General features: G+C 34.5%; 1 protein-coding gene across 2 annotated transcripts in view; it reads left to right on the top strand.

Annotated features, from left to right (window-relative positions):
• TMTC3 (transmembrane O-mannosyltransferase targeting cadherins 3) overlaps positions 1–24,185 on the top strand; it is a 57,740-nt gene that overhangs the window by 13,463 nt on the left and 20,092 nt on the right. For both annotated transcript variants that reach the window (XM_003259624.3, XM_030819884.1), the window contains 6 exons: positions 4,418–4,533; positions 4,985–5,157; positions 10,609–10,861; positions 16,867–17,015; positions 18,971–19,091; positions 20,562–20,673. In XM_003259624.3, the coding sequence (XP_003259672.2) occupies positions 4,418–4,533; positions 4,985–5,157; positions 10,609–10,861; positions 16,867–17,015; positions 18,971–19,091; positions 20,562–20,673 (924 nt within the window). The remainder of the gene's footprint in view (positions 1–4,417; positions 4,534–4,984; positions 5,158–10,608; positions 10,862–16,866; positions 17,016–18,970; positions 19,092–20,561; positions 20,674–24,185) is intronic.

Raw genomic sequence — 24,185 nt, 5'->3', positions numbered from 1 at the left:
CAAATACTTGTACTTGGTGATTTTTAATGATTTCTTATTCTTTACAATTCTAATATCTTGCCTTATTTCCTTAAGAATTACTTATTTGGGCTGGGTGCAGTGGTTCACGCCTGTAATCCCAGCACTTTGGGAGGCTGAGGCGGGCGGATCACATTGTCAGGAGTTTCAGACCAGCCTGGGCCAATATGGTGAAATCCTGTCTCTACTAACAGTACAAAAATTAGCCGGGCGTAGTGGTGGGCGCCTGTAGTCCCAGCTACTCTGAAGAATGAGGCAGGAGAATCGCTTGAACCTGGGAGGCGGAGGTAGCAGTGAGTCGAGATCATGCCACCGCACTCCAGCCTGTGCGACAGAGGGAGACTCCGTCTCAAAAAGAGATCGCGCCACTGCATTCCAGCCTGGGAGACAGGCAGAATCCGTCTCAAAACAACAACAAAAAAGAATTATTTGAAATTCTTAGTCTGTCTCTTTAAGTAATTCTGATTTAGTAGTATGTTATTATGTTTGTTCTCTCTGTTTTATGATTGTTGTATCCTTCAGATATTTAGTTGTTTTGGCTTGTGAGCACAAGCCACATGTTCTTCTAAAGTTATAAACCACTGTGCCTGTTAAAGGGAAAGGCCGGGGCCACTCTTTGTTCATCCTGTGAGTCCGAAGGGATGAAAGGAATTATAAACCAGGATATAAAGTTCCAGGTTCCGCAGAGCTACTGTGGATCACTATTGTTCCTACCAGTGCTACTAGGCACACTCTTTGTTTTCTTTAAGAGAATCAGCATTAAGAGGCCAGTCCACCATCCCTCTGCATTTAAATGGTAGCTCTGTGGAAGTTACTGCCTAGGAGTGATTGGTTGGTTTGTACCTTTTAAAAAATACCTACCTCTTACCCCATCAAGACCTCTGAAGTACTCTGCTTTTACCTCTGGAACACCCAGTAGCCATTGTAGCTGTGGATTTCTGCAGTAACGGAGCAGATAGTGATCTACCCAAAGCAGTCAGGAGAGGATAGAACAAAAGTTAAAAAAAAAATTCCCACTGTTGTCTCCTGCCTTAAATGTAATCCCTCATAACACTCACAGAACCATACATGCTTAAAATAACCTCGAAATGCTAAGGTTTTCGTGTTTTTTGTTTTTTTTTTTTTTCCAAAAAAGTGTCTTAGAAACTATTTTTCCCTCTTACTTACCTTTTTCTAGGGTTGATTTTTGGGGAAGGGACCAACAGGTCAAGCTAGTTCACCATTTCACCGAAACAAAAACAGAGTAATGTTGTTTTCTATGCCTTTAACTTGCATTTCTGAAAATACTCATTTCTAACCTGAAAATACATAGTTTACATTTTTCTTTTGTTTATTGCTTTCTCACAATAGAACGTGACCTTCCTTAGGGTAGGTAACTTTTTCTCCGTTTTTTGATCTTCATTTCCTAAAATGATTCCTAGTTTACAGTAGGTGTTTAGTATGAGTATATTGAAGAAATAAGCAAGTGAATGAATGTAATGTATTTTAAATTCTAATTGAAAAAATACTGAAATCTACCTTGGACCTCTCTTTGTCCTCTTAACCACTATGATACTTTGTACTCTTAGTAATTTTACTCTTGAAGCCACAGTTTCCACATCATCTTTGTAGTCCCTATTGTATCTAGTATACACTGGCCTGTGCAAAGGTTTTCAAGTTGTAATTATTTATATTCATTTTAACTTCTATATTCATGTCCCATACCCCTTTTGTAAATATGGTCATCCAATTTCAGGGTCTTTACACTTGAATTTTTTATTATTTGGGTTTCTGCTTAAATATCCACTTAAATGTTGTCAATATCACTACTCATCTTTCCCAGTGGTGCTATTTTTATTTCCCTTCATCCTCTTTTTTTCTCTATAACACTTAAACTTTGTCACCATTTGACAGAGTATATTATTACTTGTCTCTCTTCCCTATACCCTTGAAATGTAGTAGATACTTAAAATAACTGTTTGAATAAGTGATTGCTGAAGATGTGTTTCTTTTACACATGTAGAGTCAGTTTAGAAGCCTGTATCTTGAAATGGGAATGGATTTAAGTGTCCTTAACTTATTTACCAGGTATACTTGTTTTGGACAAAATCACATGTAACTTTTAACCACAGTGATCTGATTATAAAATCAAAGTGTTTATGTAGTAATATAGTCACTAGAGGCTGAAGAACTGAAGTGATTGGTTTCAGTAAGACATTTGCATTTATTACTCTTAGTTGGTGAGATGGAATTCAAGGTTGTAAAAGGTAACCATTTGCTTTTTCTTCCTTGGAGTAGAAATACAAATTACTGAGAAGCTCTGAATTTAAAATCAGAAGAACCATGTTAAAGTCTTGGTCTCCTTATTCTTTGTTACTTTTTAAAAAATACCTCTACAATTCTTTCCTCATCTTAAAAATGGGTATGATTACATCCATGTTCTTACTCCATAGAGTGATTTTAAGATTCAGTGAAATAATATATGCCAAACTGGCTATATAAACTGTTTAAAATATCTGCTTTCAATGCTATTATTTCCTATGAGTTTTTATGTAGACATACACATCCATTCATACTATTCTCTATATCCTTCATTTGCCTAGCTTACCCTCACCCCTATTTATTTATACATCCACCTTTCCCAATTTTTCCATGTCCTGTATATCCTTCAAGGGCCAACATTAGGTCCAGCCTGTTTTGTAAATAACCATCTTCTGATTTCTTCCTCTATGAATTTCTTGTTGAATTTAGCATTGTAGTATAATATAATCTATTAGTATTGATGTTTTGGCCTAATGAGATTATAAGATTTTTTTTAAAGAAAGAATATTATTATACTTAGTATCTGCAACAGTTTCATGGGTTTAGTTTTTTTCATTTATTTCTTTGTTTTTGGTTATTTTTTCTTTCAGTAATTTTAGTCTATAGAGTACTTTGAAAACAATTTCAAAAACAGGTGTATTTCTATATTAAGCCCAATGACAAAAGAAAATGTATTCAATTCGTGAATTCTGTTCTTGTTTATATTTAGATTTAAGTCAATTATTTGAATTTTTGCTTTAGTTAATAGTCTTAATAAAAACCGAGGTCACGGCCGGGCACAGTGGCTCACGGCTGTAATCTCAGCACTTTGGGAGGCCGAGGTGGGCAGATCACCTGAGGTCAGGAGTTCAAGACCAGCCTGACCAACATGGAGAAATCCCGTCTCTACTAAAAAATACAAAATTAGCCAGGCATGGTGGCGCATGCCTGTAATCCCAGCTACTTGGGAGGCTGAGGCAGGAGAATCACTCGAACCTGGGAGGCGGAGGTTGCAGTGAGCTGAGACCACGCCTTTGCACTCTAGCCTGGGCAGCAAGAGTGAAACTCCGTCTCAAAAAGAAAAAATGAAAAGCAAACTGAGATCACACAGTCATACTACCAGATCTTTTTTTAAACTAGAAAAGAATTAGAGGTTATAGTTTTTCATAAGAAAACTGAAGCCCGGAAAAGCTGCCCAAACTCACAAGTTCGCAATGAACTTTCACAGTTCATTACTCTTTAGTCAAATTACTACTACATGGTAGACACTTACTTGAAGTCAATGAAGTATGTTTTTCATTTAAATAGAACTTACAGTCTATTGCAAATAGAAGAATAGTATTTATTTAAGTGCCTATTGTTAACCACTTTCATTTTGGTTTTTATAAGAATGGGCTAGACACAATGGCTCGTGCCTGGAATCCCAGCATGGTGGGAGGATGGCTTGAGGCCAAGAGTTTGAGACCAGCCTGAGCAGCATAGCAAGACCCTGTCTCTACAGAAATTTTAAAAAAAAAAAAAATAGCCAGATGTGGTGGCACATGCCTGTAGTCCTATTTGGGAGGCTGAGGCAGATGGATTGCCTGAACTTCAGAATTCAAGGCAGTAGTGAGCTATGCTCACACCACTCTACTTACTACAGCCTGAGTGACAGAGCCAGACCCTGTCTTAAAAAAAAAAAGTATGGTACCCTACTTTTCCCAATAGTTTTAAATTTTAAGGTTTTAATAATTTATCAGTTTAATAAAGTATAAAGATATCCGTCATAATTTCAGGAATTTGTCTTCATTTCAGGATGATAGCTTATTAATTATGACACTCAAACCTATAAATTTCTCTTCTCCAAATTCACCACCCTACCTTTGTTTTAAAAGTTAGTATTTGATTAAATAATTTTTCCCTTTGTAAAAAATTTCAGTTCAAATTATACATGTTGATATTTTGCTTTGAATGTATAAAGTAAAAATTAAAATTTAAGTATATCTTAAAGTATATACTACTAATTAATGAGAAATAGCACTCATATGGATATGGAATCACAAGTAAAGTTTAAAATATCTTTTTTTGATGTTATAAAATTGTTTTCTGAATTTTTATATTTTCTGTTCTCAAATTGCAGTATGGACTCCAATTGCATTGACAGTGTTTTTAGTGGCTGTTGCAACATTATGTAAAGAACAAGGAATAACAGTTGTAGGAATTTGCTGTGTGTATGAAGTGTTTATTGCCCAGGGGGTAAGCCAAACTATAAATATATAAATTTTCTTATTGATATCTGTTATCCTAGTTGAATCAGATTTTATTTATTTTTATTTTCTAAATGTATCATTATGTAAATTAATGTGTTTACCAATAATAATACCAGAAATCATGTTTTATCCTCATACCTACTGAAAATTACTTAACATTTTATGATACTTTTTAAGTGTTTTAAGAACTGTATGTTAAATTTCAGTGATGGAATCATTAGGCAGCTTGGAAAAGTATGCAATAGTACTGTACAGTATAATTCATTATTAGGTAAGACTATTGAGCTCAGTTTTATTCATTATTAGCTTTACACATTCTTCCACATTAATTTTATAATTACACTTGTATCTAATCTTGCAATTAGAAAGTACTACAGTATTGAAAACATTGAAATATGTTGTTATTTGTTGCTTAAAACATTTCTTTTCTTTTTCAGTATACTTTGCCATTACTATGTACTACTGCTGGACAGTTTCTCCGTGGAAAGGGTAGCATTCCATTTTCTATGCTGCAGACACTAGTAAAACTCATTGTCTTGATGTTCAGTACATTATTACTTGTTGTGATTAGAGTCCAGGTTATTCAATCCCAACTTCCAGTATTCACCAGGTATGAAATTCTGGTTCTTTGTTTTCTTCATTCTTTTTTTTAACTTCGGATTTTAATGATTATAAATGTTGCAGAAAGTATTTATTTTGTTTTTTGACAGTTTTATTAAGCTATAATTAACATTTTTTAAACTGCATATATTTAAAATTTACATACTGATAATTTTTGACATATGTATACACCCTTAAAGCTCCCACGATAAAAATAATGAACGACCCATCCCAAACTGGTTAAGTGTTAAGGTTAGTGTTAATTTAGTCTCCTATATCCTTAGTGATTTTTGTCTACTCATTCTGTCAGTTACTGAGAGATGTTGAAATCTCTGACTATACTTGTAGATTTCGCTATTTCTCCTTGCACTTCTTTGTTTTATGTGTTTTTGAAGCTCTGCTACTAAGGTGTGTAAACAACTAGGATTGTCAGGTCATCTTGAGGAACTGATCCCTTTGTCATTATTAAATGAGCTTCATCCCCAGTAATAGTCTTTACTCAGAAATTCACTTTTTCTTATCCCAGCTATCTTTCATTAGTGTTATGTGGTGTATCTTTTTCCATCTTTTTACTTTTTACCTGTCTATGCTTTTATTTATAAAGAGGATTTCTTGTAGCATGCATACAATTTGGTCTTTTGTTGTTTGGTCAGATAATCTGACTTTTAGATGGGATATATCATTGATTTATATTTAATATGATTATTGATATAGTTTGATGGAAATCTGTCATCTTGCTAAAATTGTTTTCTCTTTGTCCCATCTATTCTTTGTTCCCTTTTTTGTCTCTTTCCACCTTCCTTTGGATCCTTTTTTTAATATTTCATTTTATCTCCTTGTTGGCTTATTAGCTATAAATCTTTGTTGTTTTAGTGTTGCTTTAGGGATTTTGGAACATCTCTGCTTATCACAGTTTACCTTCAAGGAATATTCTAATTTCGAATATATATATAAAATAAAAAATATCAGTATATATAGTATAAATATATATAATATACATTTTATATATGTAAGAACTTAACTTTTGTGCAGTTTGTGTATGTTTTCCTTGAACATACATTGCTTTAAACAATTGTCTTGGAGGAATTTAAACAATAACAAAGTATTTTACGTTAACCATGAATCACCATTTCCAGTGTTCTTTATTCCTTTGTTGGATAAGATTTTTATCTGGTACTATTTTTCCTTTTACCTGAAGGAATTTCTTTAGCATTTCTTGATTAAAAATATCAGGTTTTGAAAGATATTTTCTCTGGGTGGAGAATTCTACACTGGCTTTTTCATTCAGTATTCTGAAAATGTAAATCTACTGTCTTCCGGCTTTTATTATTTTCAGTGGGAAAACCTCTATCCTTATCTCTTTATGCTAATGTATGTCATGTGTATTTTTTTCTATGCCTGTTTTTAATATTTCCTGTTTACCATTGTTTCTTATATATTTATGTTTCTTGTGCTTAGGTAAACTGAGCTTCTTGAAATCTGTAGGTTTTAATTTTGTATAAATTTTGGAAAATGTTTAGCTAGTCTTCAAATATTTTTGCCATCTTTTCTTTTTCCTCTTTTTCTTGTATGTCAGTTAAGTATATTTAAGTTTCTTGAAGTTGTTGCACTGAAGCTGTTTTTTTCCCTCAATCTTTTACCATTTTTAGTTTGGATAGTTTCTTTTGCTGTATCAAGTTCACTAATCTTTTTTCTGCAATATCTAATCTACTCTTAATTTCATCTAATTTTTTCTTACCGCTGAATCTGTTTTCATCTTCAGAAGGAAGTCTGATTTGAGTCTTCTTTTATATCTTCTATATCTCTACATGTTCTATTACTTTAATGTCCTTGCCTACTAATTCTGTCATCTGTGTCATTGCTTGGTCAGTTTTTATTGAGTAAATTTTCTCTTCATTATAGGTTGTATTTCTCTGCTTTGCATGTCCAGTAATTGTTGAACAGATACCATTTGTGAATTTTACCTTAATGTATTCTATAAATTTTGAGTTTTATTCTGGAATGCATTTAAGTTACTTGGAAAATGTTTTATCTTTCAATCTTGCTTTTTTTCTTTCTTCTTTCTTCTTTTTTTTTTTTTTTGAGAAAAGAGTTTCACTTTTGTTGCCCAGGGCTGGAGTGCAATGGCGCGATCTCGGCTCACCGCAACCTCTACCTCCCAGGTTCAAACGATTCTCCTGCCTCAGCCTACTGAGTAGCTGAGACTACAGGCATTCGCCACCACGCCTGGCTAATTTTTGTATTTTTAGTAGAGATAGAGTTTCTCCATATTGGTCAGGCTGATATTGAACTCCTGACCTGAGGTGATCCGCCCACCTCAGCCTCCCAAAGTGCTGAGATTACAGGCGTGAGCCACTGCGCCCAGCCCAGTCTTGCTTTTAAGCTTTGTTTTGTGGGACCACAATAGCATTTAGGATAAGACTAATTTCACTTCACTACTGATGCAAGATCTTTTTGACTATTCAACGTGAACTGTAAATTATGAAGATTTCCACACTGTCTGCCGAGGAACTATTCCTGGCTCGGTATATTTGGGAATTTTTAGCTCTAATACATTCAGGAGGTTTTTGCCTGATTGTATTAGTTTTCTGAAGGCTGCTGTAACAAATAACTACAAACTGGATAGCTTAAAATAACAGAAATTTGTTCCCTCACAGTTCAAGAGGCTAGAAATACCAAATCAGTATGTCAGCACAATTGGTTCCTTCTGGAGGCTCTAAGGAAGAATTTGTTCCATAACTGTCTGCTGGTTTCTGGTGGTTGCTAGCAGTCTTTGGCATTCCTTGGCTTGTAACTCCATCACTTCAATCTGCTCTGTCTTCACATTGCCTTCTTTCCAGTGTATCTCTTTCTTCTCCTTTTATGAGGACCCCAGTCGTTGGATTTAGGGCCCACCCTAACCCAGTATGACCTCATCTTAACTAATATTGGCAGAAACTATTTTCAAATAACACCACATTCTGAAGTTAGGGTAGACATGAATTTTTTAGAAATATGATTCAACCCACTACACCGACCATGGGTATTTCCTCACATATATGTGCTGATTTGAACTCATCAATATCGGGCCAGGTGTGGTGGCTCACGCCTGTAATCCCAGCACTTTGAGAGGCTGAGGTGATCACTTGAGGTCAGGAGTTTGAGATCAGCCTGGCCAATGTGGGGAAACCTCATCCCTACTAAAAATAGAAAAATTAACCAGCATGGTGGTACACGTCTGATCCCACCTACTTGGGAGGCTGAGGCACAAGAATCGTTTGAACCTGGGAGGCAGAGTTTGCAGTAAGCCAAGATTGTGCCATGGCACTCCAGCCTGGGTGACAAAGCAAGACTCTGTCTCAAAAAAAAAAAAAAAAGAACTCATCAATATTGAAAACTGGAGAGAGACCCTCTACAGATGTCTCAGGTTCTCTTTCTCAGCAGCTTTCTTCTGTCTGGATTCTGCCTCACTAATTCCAGCCTCCCACACTCCTAGGGCTCCTAACTTCATACTCTCAATTCAGTATACCACTGGGCTCAGCCTGGGTTCCCGCTTGCTGTTTTACTGACTAAAAACACTATCCAGGTACTAAACTCTTTCCAGAAAAAGCTCCCCTTATTTGTTTTTCTTCTCTCAGGTATTACAGTCCTTTTTCACCTTATGCTCAGTGTTTTAAAAAAATTATACCTCTTATACAGTTTTTTAGTTGTTTAATGCTAGAAAGCAGAAGATATACTGAATTTTAAGTCTGCATATCATATTTATCTACTTTAACATTTAGCCTTTTGTCATTTCACCTGACTTGGCTAAAATTTAAAATGAAATTTATACTATTTCCCTGTTCAATTTTAAGTTATTGCCATTACATGCAAGAACTTTTATTTTTAACGAAAGGCCAACATGTTATTCACATTATGTTACATGATCGTGCATTGCTGCCGCTGGTTAGAATAAATTTTATTCAGATACTTTTTAAACCCAAAACTGTGTGATATTTTCACATAACTATCCTCACTAGCATTTTTTTTCTTTAAAGAATAATTACTTGTTAATGTCCTGGATTTTTACCTCTGAGTCTAGCCATGCTAAAATGAACTCGTGCAGATATCACAGTATTGGAAATAGAGAAGATTGAATTGTTTATATAAGACTTTGGGTTTCCTTCTTAGTTTCATTGGTTTTCTGTTATTCCTTTTAGAGAATTTGAATCAACTATTTTCTATTTCCCTATCTACAGTCTAAAAATATAGTTTATAGGTGTGAATTTATGTATGTGTTAGTAGGTATGAATATGGTGCTTACAGCATATAAATATTTTCCAAATAAAGCATTTCAACATTGTGTATATATGTTTGTGTATGTGTGTATAAATTCTATTACCCTCTGAAGTTGGATTTAATATGATTTGATTTATTTTGACATTAACTCTTTCTTTAAATCAGCTATCCTAAATAAACTGTAATTTTTAAAACTAAACTCTGAATAGTGAATTATAGGCAAAAAGATAACTTTTTATTCAGTTCTGCCGGTTATTTTGAGAATTCAAGTTCAGACTCAAGATTTATTATTTTTATCTGAAAAATAATATGTAAGTTGTGAGATTCTGTATGAAAATTTTGAAATGATATTATTTGTTCAAATAGTATTTATTTTTATCAAATATTTGATATGTTTTCAGAAAATCAAGTCAAATAAGTGGTAGTAGTTGATTTTCCTTGGCTTACTCATTTTAAAATGAGAAAATGGGTCTTTTAAGTACTATCTATTATAACCAATAAAATTTAGAACACAGACTAAACTAATGAAATGTATATATGTCGTGGCCTGGGAAAAGATAAACTATGATATAAGCTTATATTAGTATTTACTAAGAGAAAAAGTAGAACACAAATTCTTACATAGGCCTACACAGTTACTACTTTTTACTAGAAATTTGGTTTTTAGCTTCCTAGGAGTCAAAGAAAAGAGGGAAGAAAGCTAGGTGATATGGTTTTCTCTCTCCATGACAGGAGAAAACTATATGAATTTTTTCCAGGAAGCATAATTTTTAATTAGCATTTAGCTCTAAAAGAAATGTCTCATGACATTGGTGAGTGTTTTCAAAAGTGATTCGTACAACACATACAACAATAAATCTTATACTTTTTGTTACTACTTTTAATCAAAAGGTTTAATGGAACACTTTTGTAGTATTGTAATATTATAGGATGCATGTCTGAATTATTCTGATAATAAACAGAAATGGATGACCTGCTTGCCTTTCAAACAGTCCTTCATAAATATCACTTCTCTGAAGTAGATGTTTCATAAAGTTTTGATAGTTTGAACCCTAGCAAGAGTCTGAGGTACACATAACATTTGTCTGTGTCTTCTGTTTAATAAGATGATATATAAAATGTTTATTGTTTAGTGTTTTATTTATGTAAATAATTCTGTATTTTTAAAGTTTTATCTGTAATCTTTTTTTAATCCTTTATACAGGTTTGATAACCCAGCTGCTGTAAGCCCAACTCCTACAAGGCAACTAACTTTTAACTACCTCCTTCCTGTGAATGCTTGGCTGTTATTAAATCCTTCAGAGCTCTGCTGTGATTGGACCATGGGAACAATACCACTTATAGAGTCATTACTAGATATTCGAAATCTGGCCACATTTACTTTCTTTTGTTTTCTGGGGACTTTGGGAGTATTCAGTATCAGATACTCTGGTGATTCCTCCAAGACTGTTTTAATGGTAAGAAACTTTTCTTAACTTTCCAAATGATGTTACATTCAGTTGAATAAGTAAGAAACTACCTGTAATTCAGCAAAAGCATCTTTTTAGAAGTATTCCTTTCTTTGTTCAACAGCATCCCAATTTATAAACGTATTTGAGTTTATCCCAAAATTCTCAGTTAATTTGCAGGCACAATTTGACATATGTTCAGCACATAAAGTATTTCTTACCTTTATCCAACTAGATTATACACTTTTTGAAGAAAGTGATTATATTGTATATTATTTGTTTTCTTGGCACAGAAAAGAACATCATGTAAGATATACAACTAGAAATATAGAGCTTTTCAGTTCTCATGAGCAAGGTGGTTTTTATTACTCCCTTAGCTTTTACTATGTTCGGAGAACTCTGATTATTTGAAAAGTTTTTTTTTTTTTTTGGTGGTGGTTTTTCTGTACTGTTTTTTTTGTTTGTTTTTGTTTTTTTTTTTGTTTTTCTAATTTTCTTACCCTGCCTCACTTCATACTCATAAGAGTTCTGTTTTGTCTTCCTTTTTAATTATTGAAGACAGGCTGGGTGCGTTGGTTCTTGCCTGTAATCCCAGCACTTTGAGAGGCCAAGGCAGGTGGATCATTTGAGGCCAGGAGTTTGAGACCAGCCTGGTCAACCTGGTGAAACTCTTGTCTCTACTAAAAATACAAAAATTAGCTGGGTGTGGTGGTGGGTGCCTGTAATCCCAGCCACTCAGGAGGCGGAGGCACAAGAATCACTTGAACCAGGGAGGTGGAATTTGCAGTGAGCTGAGATTGCGCCACTGCACTCTAGTCTGGGCGACAGAGCAATACTCTGTCTCAAAAAAACAAAAACAAAAATAAAAGTTTATTGAAGACAATAGTACATTTTCTCAGGCATTTATCGTATGTCAGTATGTTTAATGAATTGCAGATACATAATTTTTTGCTGTAGCTGCTAGATTGATTTATTCATTCAATAAAAAGTTAGACTTTACCCTTCGTGCAGTGCATTTTAGGTGCTGAGGTTATGATAGTAAATACACAGTTCATGTTTCCAGAGAACTTACATTCTAGAGAAATTTGAATGTCTTGAGATACAGAGTAGATTGAAAGATTGTATTTTCTATTATCCTTGAACATGTTGAGTTTGCGTTACTGTTGAAACATCCTGTTGGACATTTTGAACAGCACTTTATGTCTGGAGTTCATAGAAGATACTTAAGCTACACATAGAAATCTTATTCGTTAACATCGAGGTGGTAATTGAAACCAGGATGTAGATAAGGTGAAATGTAGATGAGGTTATAGAGCAGCCTTTCTCAACTGGGGTTTTGTCAATTCTACCAAAGATGGTAGCTGTTAACATTCTACATGCACAGAAGTTCACTCATACTCATAATGGAAGCCTTAGAGTATTTGGTCTTAATTCTCCCCAGAAAACAGTTGAGTGGGCTAAATACAGTGAAAAGAGAAGATACCTACAACTAGGTCTTGAGAAACTCCTATATTTAGATGTTGAAGAGAAGGATCCTAAATAGAAGACAGATTGAATGAAGAGAAAAGTAGGAAAGTGTATTAAAGAAAGACCAAATGGTTAACACTAACAGATGCTCTTGAGGGGGAAAGTGAGATCTAGAATCTGTTGGATTGGACTTCTTTTAGTCTGTAGTTACTTAAATGAAATTTGTTTATGTGCAGTGAGTGATTTGATGAGAAAGTGAAGAGAGCTAGTATAGATAACCTGTAGGAATAATTTAACTTTGTTTCAAAGGATGGGATAAACTTGATTTATTTCCTCCCTAAGTAAGGGAAGACTATGCTGGTCAGGCAATGGTTTCAATTATAACAGACTGCTAATCTTATGTAGGGCCTGGGGAAGCATTGAGATCTGGCATTGGTAGACCTTCAGAGGTAGGAGGGAGCAATGTCAGGGAGAGACTGTTGATTGATTGGCATATAGAAGCATTTTTATTGGAGTACTCAGCTACTCAGCTGACTTTTTTGAATGCAGATATCCCTGATGGGTTGGCTTGCAGGAACATATTTATTAAGTTGAAATGTTGACTGGTTAAGTGGTGGACTTAAGTTGATTAGTTAAGTGGGCTACTTGATACTATGGCAACAAAATCTTTTCCTAAGATCATGGGAACTTGTTTTGTACTTGAGGTATGTAACAAATAGGGAAGGTAGCTTAAAAGATGTATTGTTAAAGATGTTTAAGGCTGGAGAACAAAAGCATGTTTAAATATAGATAGGAAGAATACAGTTGATTAGAAAGTGGTTAATAAATTAGAGAAGGGATAATTGTTAGTGAAGTTTATGAGGAGCAGGAGATACGGAGCACAGGTTTGCCCTGAGATAGAAGAGACGCCCCTTATGTTACAACAAGAAAGGAAATGAATGTGGATGTTGGTAGGTTTAGTAGCAGGAATTTGAAGAAATTCTTGTTTTATGGCTTTAGCTTTCCTTGTAAATTAGGAAACGTAGTTGCCTGCTGAAAGTGACATGGGTCAAAAATTTGAGAAAAGTAATGAAGATTCAAAGCAGTCAAGAAGAGTGGAAGGAACTTTCCAGAGAAACGTAGAAATCCTAAACAGTCTTAAGGATAAATTTGAACTTGGTGCTCATGCTTTTATGACAGTATTAATCTGTTCAGCTTTGGGACTTTCTCTAGCAGTGCGTTGCCACTCTGGTAAATACAGACAAAAGAAATAAATGGTAGAATACATCTAAAGCTGGAGTTTTGCTAAAAGAAAGGTTAAAAAAAAAGAGGTAGGGGAATTAAGATTTTAGCAAATAAAATAATGGTGTATGTAACGTAAGCTGAATTTAAAATGTATATAAAAATGGAACAGCTGTGGCTTTAAGCATAACTCTACTTTCGGTATAGTCCTAATAAATGTACTATTTTTTTATGGTGATATTTTCTGAAGATCTCTGGAAGGGATAAGTAGAACAAAGGAGTACCTAACAGATACCATGTTAAGCACTTATTAGATAAGATGTCATATATATGTCAACAGCATAATGTAAGTTGTTATTAATCCCCATTTTATTTGTAAAGAACTAACTGGGTTCAGTGGCTCATGCTGTAATCCCAGTGCCTTGGGAGGCAGAAATGGGAAGATCACTGGAGGCCAGGAGTTTGGGACAAGCCTGGGCAAGACAGTGAGATCCCATCTCTAAAAAAAATTTTTAAATTAGCCAGGCATGGTAGTGCATACCTGTAGTCCTAGGTGCTTGGGAGGCTGAGGCAGGAGGATTGCTTGAGCCCAAGAGTTCAAGAATGCAGTAGACTATGATCATGCCACTATACTCTATCCTGGATGACAGACAAGACCCTGTAAAAAAAAAAAAAAAAAAAGGAAGAAGAAGAAAAGAAAGAAAGATTCTGGAGGTGACTGAGTGGTTTGCCTTATGTAGGAAATGAGAAGTAAAGCAGATTTGTCTCAAACTCTTTGCTCTTTCTACTAATATCATAACATTTAAGGATAGTTTATGTTACTGGAAGTAGGAAATTACAAGATAGTGATAGTTAACTAGGTTGGCATACATTATTAGAAAGCATATTAGGACCTGTGAATAAGTTAATCATTAGAGACATTCCTTATCCCAGAACGTATAGATTTTTCCCGAGAGATTTTTTTTGTTTTGTATAGCTTATGCATCAGTCTACAATACACTTTTGAGTGAATTAAACACTTAATTTCTTCAAGTGAAATTGCCTTAGGGCGGCCATGAATTAATAGGTATAATTTTTTTTCAATGAACTACATATTCAGGAACTTTTCTTTATCTGTTTCACATTTTTTGCTGATTATTTTTGTCAAGCATCTCTGGGAAATGGAAAGTGAATTCTATGCACTCTTAGTTTTTCTTACCTTTTTGATTTAAAAAAACTGAAGTGTCAGGCCTGTAAATTGGTATGATGGTAACCAGTTTGATGGTAGTGATTTTCCTCAGATTCAGTGTTGCCTTATTACAAATCATTAATGTGTGAACATTTGTGGAGAGTATTCTTTTCAATGTATATATCTCTATATTTCACAAATTAAGTCAAATAGAAAAAAAAGACATTCTTTCACCTTAGCCCATTAGAAGAGTCTCAAACTTGTGAAGCTAAAGGTTTAACTTGTTTATTCAATTAGGTACTATAAAACAAATCGGGGTAACAAAATATGGAAGGAGATGTCCATAGAAACAGATTTCCTAATAACGACCAATCTTATTTCCTTCACAAGCTATTTATGTGCTAGTTTTTTGTGGATGTATAATGTGGAAACCACATGTCATCCCATTTTCAAAATGGTAAGAAATCTAAACATTTTTATGATGTTTCATTTCAGTGTTCAGTGTTATATTAATAATTTTAGAAATTCTTGTAGAATGAAAGACTATTGGTTTAAAGAGGGGCAGTTTTATTTTTATGCATACACTAAGCTAGTTAAATACATTTAACCTTTCAGGATGTTATGTGAAGTAATGCTAAGGTACAGTAGTCTGCTATCTTGTCTGAACGACACCTGATTTCATTCCCTCAGTTTCCAATATCATGTGGTTTCTTAAAGTAGTAAAGTTGTAAAAACTGACATGTTTAGCTTTTTTTTAATCAGCCTTTGTGGTTTTGTTTTGTTGAAAAACCTATTAGCATATTTCATTATCATCTTATTTTTACCACACGCACATAAGTTAGATGTGTAAAATTTTTATTTATTTAATTTGTATTCCTCCTAATTGAAGTTTTTTGCCTTTTGACCAACCTCTCCCCAACCTTCTCCCTCCAATCCTGGTGACCACCATTTACTGTACTTCTGTGAGTTCAACTTTTACAAATTCTACATACAAGTGAGATCATGTGTTGTTTGTCTTTCTGTGGCTGGCTTATTTCTCTTAACATGGTGTCCTCCAGGTTTATCCATGTCAGAAATGACAGGATTTCCTTCTGTTTTAAGGCTAAATAGTATTCCAAAGTGTGTATGTACCGCATTTTTTTCATCCAGTAATCTGTTGATGGATACTTAGGTTGTTCCCATATCTTGGCTATTGTAAATTGAGTAATGCTGCAATGAACAGGGGAGGTCAGATCTCTCTTCAACACACTGACTTCATTTCCTTTGGATCTATACCCAGTAATGAGGATGCTGGATCACATGGTAGTTCTATTTTTAATTTTTTGAGAAGCCTCCATACTGTTTGCCTAATGGCAATGCTAATTTACATCCCACCAACAGTGTGCAAGTGTTTCCTTTACTCTACGTTCTTGCCAACATTTGTTATCTTTTGCCTTTTTGGTAATAGCCATTCTTACAGGTGTGAGATGATATCTCATTGTGGTTTTAATTTTCACTTCCCTAATGATAGTGATGTTGAACATTTATATACTTGATGGCCATTGGCATGTTGTCTTCTGAGGAATATCTATTTAGCTCCTTTGCCCATTTTTTAAATTGGATTGTTTTCTTATGATTGTTTGAGTGTGTTATTTTAGATACAATTTCAAAAAGTACTTCCACTTTTTATTTGAGTGGATGAACCTTTATTGTTTAATTTTTGCTTAAAAATGTGAATATTTACATTTATTAAAGTTTTTATATTTTACTGTGCAAGCATATTCTTTACAGAAAACCAGTGAGATATAGCTAAGTATGCTTCTCAAATTTAAAATGCTGTAATGGTTTAGATTTTAATTTCAAGGAGTAATCGCTCCCAAACACACCTAGAAATCTTGTTTTCAAAGTTCTTAGATATCCTCTAATTTTAACTTTTAGAATTCAAGGTTTCCATTTCACCTTGCTTACATACATCCTGATGTTTGTTAATGCCTAAGTTGCCTTCTTTATGTTTAAATTCATATTCTTCACAGCATTATTAAAAATAGTTTACCAGTACACTATCCAAGTTAAATGATAAAATATTTGGATTCAAGTATCAGATGCCCATATATTTCTTAATTTATTATAAATTATTATAAATTTATTATAAATTATTAAATCTTCTTTTTTTTTGTAGGCGCTTTGTTTAATGGCATTACCATTTATTCCTGCATCGAACCTTTTTTTTCCAGTTGGATTTGTTGTTGCTGAGCGAGTATTATATGTTCCCAGCATGGGGTTCTGTATTTTGGTAGCCCATGGATGGCAGAAAATATCAACAAAAAGGTGAATTTAAATGTCAGTTCATGTAATGCTTACTATGGAATTAAGTGTGACACATTTAAAAATTTAAATATTTAGTTCAGTTTTCTAAGTCATGCTTTTGTATCTTTTGGTTTTTCGTCTCCATAGTCTCCTCATTTGTCTTCTAAGTCAAGTTAGGAAAGCTCCATGGCACCTACTTACTCTGTGTTCTTCCCCATATTTATGTAATTTGATTTTACAGCCTGAGACAGAACAAACTTGAGTCAGATCCAAATGAAAACAAGGATGTTACTGAGAATAAAGTCACAAATGACCATTGCCACTTCCATATTCAGTGAACTAAGATAATAGTCATCCTACTTAAGTGAGTCGTATTGAGTTAATATATACTCAGTTGTAGAAAATGGCACAAAGGACTGTAAATGTAAAAAGTCACATTTAAAAATTGTTTTTTTCCATTTTTTATCATTTATTTTAAACAGCTTTTGAAATTGCATATAGTAAGCAATCTGTAATTTCTTGCTATCATCACTATCTTCATAATAATTTTTGTATCCTAGTTGCCTCAAACTAACAGTTAAGGAACAGCATAGTCACACTGTGTATATGCTTAGGAACTATAATTGTTATAGGTATTATCTCATTGTATACTTACGCTGTGGCACTAAAATTATCAAATCAAGCTAATTGTTAAAGGTCAAGTAATACTAATGTAATAATATTAAGTTTGAGTTTGCAACTTGAAAAATAAATAGTCACTTCTTTCACTTTCCTATTTTCCAGTCACCCCTCACCCCACAGAATTCTGACTTCTCTCCACTTCACCCTTAAGCATATAACAAAGTGCCTCCTAGTAGCTAAACTAAGTCAACTCTTTTAATTTAAAATTTATTTCCCTAGTGTCTGTAAAAAGTATTTGTCCTGATTAATTCTTCTGGCTGCACCTGCTCTTTCAATATTTACATTTTTCAAAGTCTTATAGCCACTTTTTTCACACTGCATGTGTTCCACAGATAATCTCATCCATGTCTGCAATATTTAACTGCCATCTACCAAACCTTTTCTCTTAGCTTCTACCCATATATCCATTTATAATCACTACCCATTTTTGGATGCCTGCCATGTACCAAGTGCCATGATAGACACTTTAGATTTCTCATTTAATCTTGACACTTCTTAAGTCTACTTTGCAGATGTGAACATTGAAGCCATATAGGTTACCCAAGATCACACAGCTAGTAAATAACAGTCTTGTTTCAGATTTACATCTGACTGCTTCCAATGACCATGTTCTTTCTCATCCATATTTGTGTGTTCTGGTTAAGTGGATCTATCAAAATGAAAGAAATTAAAACATGTTATAGGAACAAAAACACAGACTCAGAGACTATTAATACTAAACAAGATCATAAAGATAGGTGAGGAATTGAGCCCTCAAATAATTAACCTAAAGTTGTATAAGTAATTTGCCTCTGTTTAATGAAGAGTCACTTTTACTATGCCTTTTAATAGACAATTCTAGCTTTACAATAGATAAATAAACCAAAAATATGATGATAGTCTTGGTATAAATTGTAAGTAAAACATTTTCAAATGTGATCAGTGATAAGGTTGACCCCTTTCTAAACTCAATTAAGAATACTCAGTTGTAGAAAATGGCACAAAGGACTGTAAGTGTAAAAAGTCACATTTAAAAATTGTTTTTTTCCATTTTTTATCATTTATTTTAAACAGCTTTTGAAATATAGCCAATATTAGCATATATAATGCAATTGACTGGAAGGTCATATTCACAGTATTTAATTTTTGTGGTGTTGTATCCTCTAAAGTTGGATGATCATTAGAATGAATTAGAATAAATTCACATATGATATTTTAGGAGCATTTAAGATACTTCTTACCTCTGTTCTAAAAGGTAAAATGCTTTTGGTGATGAAGACAATCTTTTTTTGTTTTGCTTTTTTTCTCTTAAACAGTGTATTTAAAAAGCTATCCTGGATTTGTCTGTCTATGGTGATACTCACTCATTCCTTAAAAACATTCCACAGAAATTGGGATTGGGAGTCTGAATATACATTGTTTATGTCAGCCTTGAAGGTAAAGTGTTGTTCAGAATGACAGGAAAGTATGTCATCAGTGATTTCTTGGAACAGTTTCTAAGCTGTTTTAAGTTTGTTTTTAATCAGACATTTAACAGTCAATATTAAGTACTTTACTAAAAGATTAATGAAAATAATTTGTTGTTTAACATATGCCATAACCAAATGCTCTGAATAATACTTAGCTATATGTCCAAAGCATATATGATAATTCCCTAAATGCTATACAGTTATTGGAAGCTCAAATGACACAATGTTTAAATCAGAATACTATATTTCATTGGTTCTAAAGGTGCTCATTTTTTTCCTTTTTTATATCTCTGAAATTAAATAAGTCTTACTGTGAAAAGCATCTTAAATTAGTGGCCTTTTTTCTCTCAATGGTACTTAAAATAATGGTTTATAATTGATGGAATCAATTCAGTAAAATAAAATGTACAGCAAAAAAAAAGCACCCAACGATGTGGAAAATAACCAGTGGTTACAATACCATCAGAAAGATAAGAATTGGCAGAAAGGAAGGATACAGGATTTCTATAGAATGGACATTATAAATCGGAAAAAGGTCTTTTAAAAAACAAAAATTTGTTTTCTATGAAGGTTATCAGCAAAGATTTTTTCAAGCTCTCCCTTACCAGTACCCCTCTTCGGATATCTGAATTTTTACTTCCTTTGGACTATTTCTTAACTCTTAATTGCTTAGCTTTATTGGATTGCTGCTTCATTCCAGTAGTCTGTGTGAGTTCTTGATTCTCCATCTGCTTAAGATCAGATGAGTGTCTTCTTATACAACTCAATAGCTCTACTCTCTCTCCCAACTTAGAAGTCTGCCAGCAAGTGAGACCTCATTACCATGCTTATTAATCCATACTCCTAGGATACCAGTGGAGCCCCATAATTTTCCAGAATTTTGCTTATACTCACTCTCAGGACAGTGGTTGGAACCTATAGCCACAACCACTGCAATTAGTTCCTTGGCTAGGTGTCATCTATCTGCAAGAACACCACGGCAATCTGTGAACTCTGAAAGCACAGATTGACTCAAGAGCTTTAATCTCAGGGTTTCCATTACCATAATGGACTACATAAATAACTTTAAATATGACAAGTCTAAAAATAAGTCATCAGTGCAACATTTAAACATATTCTCATGTTCCAGTGCTTTTGCTCCTAAAAATACAAATGGCAGAGCAGAAGTTTTGAAACACCACTGTGCTTTCATCAAATAACATTTTCAGTAAAATGTTAATATATAACGTGAATGAAATAAGACTGCTATGGTTTTAGTATGTTGTTCAGGTGCAGGGAGAGTAAATTTGGTCAAGCGGTCTTTATTTGACTCCTGTGTCATCCCCAGAGACATTTCCATAGAACATTATTTTCTTAATAGTATACCAAACAAATATCTGTATGAACTGGAGTCATTTTTTTTAATTGTAACTTATTTCTATCTCTGCTTGTATTTAAGGTAAATAAAAATAATGCCAAACTTTGGAATAATGTGGGTCATGCTCTGGAAAATGAAAAGAACTTTGAGAGAGCTTTGAAATACTTCTTACAGGCTACTCATGTTCAGCCAGGTATGCATTATTAACTAATAAATTCACGAATTTTATTTTTTAAAAAGTTTTGATTATCCTTGGGGGGAATAAGTTTATTTACTAGCTTTATTCTAAATGACTTGAATACTAGAGTTCAGTGCTTGCTTATTTTGAACTGGATTATATATAATAGCCACTTAATATCAGACTCTGATACCAGGCTGGTGGCTCACACCTGTATTCCCAGCACTTTGGGAGGCTGACACAGGAGGGTCACACCAGGAGTTCATGACCAGCCTGGGCAACAAAGCAAGATTCTGTCTTTACAAAATAAAAATTAAAAAATTAGCCAGGCATGGTGGTGTGGGCATGTAATCTCGGCTACTTGGGAGGCTCAGGTGGGAGGATTCCTTGAGCCCAGGAGTTAAAGGCTGAAGTGAGCTATGATCACATGATTATACCACTGTACTCCAGCCTGGGTGACAAAGTGAGACTGTGTCTCAAAACAAACAAAAACATTTATGGATTTTTTCTTAACATAGAGTTGTTGGGTGGCATGGATATGGATAAGCAATTTTGGTGGAATGATGGGTGCAAAAGCCTGATAGTAGTGAGCTTAAGAGAATGGGGAAAGAATAATTGGGGACAATTTGTATAGAAAACTCTTTTGAAGGGTGTTGATAAGAAATGGTGGCAGTGCTGGGTTTGCAGTCAAGAAAGGATGGTAAGATAAGAGGGTTTTGGCTTTTTTAAACCAGTTTGGGCCAGACACAGTAGCTCGAGTCTGTAATCCCAGCACTTTGGGAGACCAAGGTGGACAGATCACTTGAGGTCAGGAGTTTGAGAGCAGCCTGGGCAACATGGTGAAACCCCATCTCTACTAAAAATACAAAAATTAGCCAGGCATTGTGTTGGGTGCCTGTAATCCCAGCCACTTGGGTGGCTGAGGCACAAGAATCGCTGGAACCTGGGAGGCAGATGTTGCAGTGAGCCAAGATCACACCACTGCACTACAGTCTGGGTGACAGAGTGATACTCTGTCTCAAAAAAAAAAAAAAAAAAAAAAATTTGGTATGGTTACATGTTTTTCTCTTGCAACTTTTTAGCTATAATAGTGATGGCATAGACATGGAAAATTCTGTTAAATAGGATTAAAGTTTTTTCAGTTGTGTATTACTCATCAAGAAAGGGTTTAAGGAGTGAATAAATGATGAGCCACAGAATCTAAGCTGGTTAAGAAGGGATGTGAGAGAGGATGAGGGATGGAGGAAAGGTAACAAGATCAGTGGATCTGAGGAATTGTTGGTTTCTGAGTAGGATGTAGCTAGAGCAGCAGTATTTTTTGACAGGAGTGCTATTGGCGTTTTGAGTGTAGAACTGTATTATAGGATATGTACTAGACATGGCCCCCATTCACCAAATGCCGTCATTATTTTCCATTCAGAGTGATGACCAAAAAGAAACCCCTACACATTACTAAATATCCTTGAAGGGGTGCAGAGTGTCAGACACTGTTGTTTTTTTCTAGTAAGTACAACTATGACCATTGCACTAACTGGCTAAGGTAGAAAGGAGGTGAAAATCATTTGGAAAAAAGGTCATCAAGACCACAGTATTCAAAGATTAATATCTATATGGATTATGAAATCACTAAATGATTAAGAATTTTGACAGAAGTAATGTTAGAGAAAGCACCAGGGAGCCAGGGTCTGTGATCCAGGAATCGATGACTACAACACTGATAGGAATAGTAGATAATAGAGTTAAATTACAATCAGACGTGAGTATGGTAAAAAGGAGAGAGAATTGTCCAAAAATGGCAACATGGATCAAGGAAGAAGATACCTGTTCTTCCCCCAGGCCCATTGTGGCAAAGGATAGAAAAGAACACAGTCACCACTTGAAAGGGCTAAAGGTAACCATGTCTCCAAAACAAAGCTAAGTTTCAACTAGAGAAAGGTGAAGAAACAGTTGTGAAAATATAACTGATGGTCTAGCCTTTCAGTTTTATCTCTCTTAGCCCTTCATGTAGTTTAGTTTTTCTTGGAATATGGGATTAATGTCCTGTACTTCCTTACTTCTTTGCCTTTATTCTCTTCCTTGAGACTAGAATTTCTCCCTTCTCCCTTTCCTCCCATTTTCCAGTGACTTCTCTTATAAAAACTCTTCCTATCTTTACAGCTATAAGCAAATAGTTTTCATCTGTAAAACCCCTTAACTTCCTCTATATCTTTCCTATATTTGTAATTTTCTATTTAGTGCTATATTTTATTTATTTAAATACTAATTTATTTAAAATATTTATTTATTTAAACTGTGGAGCTTCCTTGGGGTAGCAGGAACATCTGATTCATTTTTGTACCCCTGCATCATCAAGTAGGGTCCTATATGCAGTCAGCAGTCACTAAATATTTTAATTCATTACTTTCTTAAGTCTTGAGATGTGCAATGTATATATTAATTATATTCTAGGAGTTTTTAGAGAAGCAGCCATCTTTGATTGTCAGGCACACAAGGGCTTTGAGACTGAGATGTTACTTAGGCCCTTCAGACTCTTCTTTCTTGTTTCTAAAATGGGATGGTAATTTCTGTCTCACAGCATTGTTGTAAATACTAAGTTAAGTGTGTGTGGGGTGTGTGTACACATTCAGTTTTGTCTAGTGAATAGTGTGCCTATCACAGGATGTTGCAGGCATGGACACTCAATTTTTAAATAATTTTCCCCCTCATTGTCAATTGTCACTGCTGTTTTTGAGATATTTGCTGAACCTTTCTTCTTCAGTTTGACTTTACTATCACACTTTCAGAATTGCTGTTTCTATTAATAATAAGTCATGAGATAGGAAAACAAGTAAACCAGTTTATTATATTATGAATAAAGCATTTTAAACTTAGAAACATTGAATGTGGCATCTAGAGGTTTCTTGGCTTATTCCATGTTTTTTTAAGCTGTATTCTTCCTAGATGGGTTTGACAGATGAAATGACATGTTATTTTACTGTATCTTAGAGTTAGATAGTTTAGACGGGGCAAGACAGTGACCAGGAGAAGGTTAAAAGGGACAACTAGTGTGATGGTTAGTTAAAAGTTTGGACTCTGGCATCAGACCTTTTCTCAAATTTAGTTCAATCACTCTAAGCTTTCTATCTATAAATTTGGAGTAATACCTCCATTCTTTTGTATGGATTATGTTAAATACTGGTTATATAAGACTTAGGCCAGTTTCTAGGCAATAATGTATATTCAATAAATATGAGCTGGTAAGTATTAATGGCATTATTTTCACTGGAGCCGGGAAAGGAGGTTGCCGAGTCTGTCCTGCAGACTGTGGCTGAGTGACGGATGAAAGAGGTATGCTGACACAGGTATTTTGCCTGACAGTGCAGCTAGGAGACCACACAGCTTAGCACCGCCAATGAGAGAGTGCAGCAGCCACCAAGAGAGTGTAGCCTCCATAAGCAGGCCCTGGTCGCATTTATTTAATACAGATTTAATGATAAAGGCTTGGAGCAAACACAATTTGTGGGTAATAAACATTGTCAACCCCCGGA

Source organism: Nomascus leucogenys, chromosome 10 (assembly GCF_006542625.1).
Source record: "Nomascus leucogenys isolate Asia chromosome 10, Asia_NLE_v1, whole genome shotgun sequence".
In the NCBI taxonomy this organism is placed as follows: Eukaryota; Metazoa; Chordata; class Mammalia; order Primates; family Hylobatidae; genus Nomascus; species Nomascus leucogenys.
This window is presented reverse-complemented; position numbering and strand designations above follow the sequence as displayed.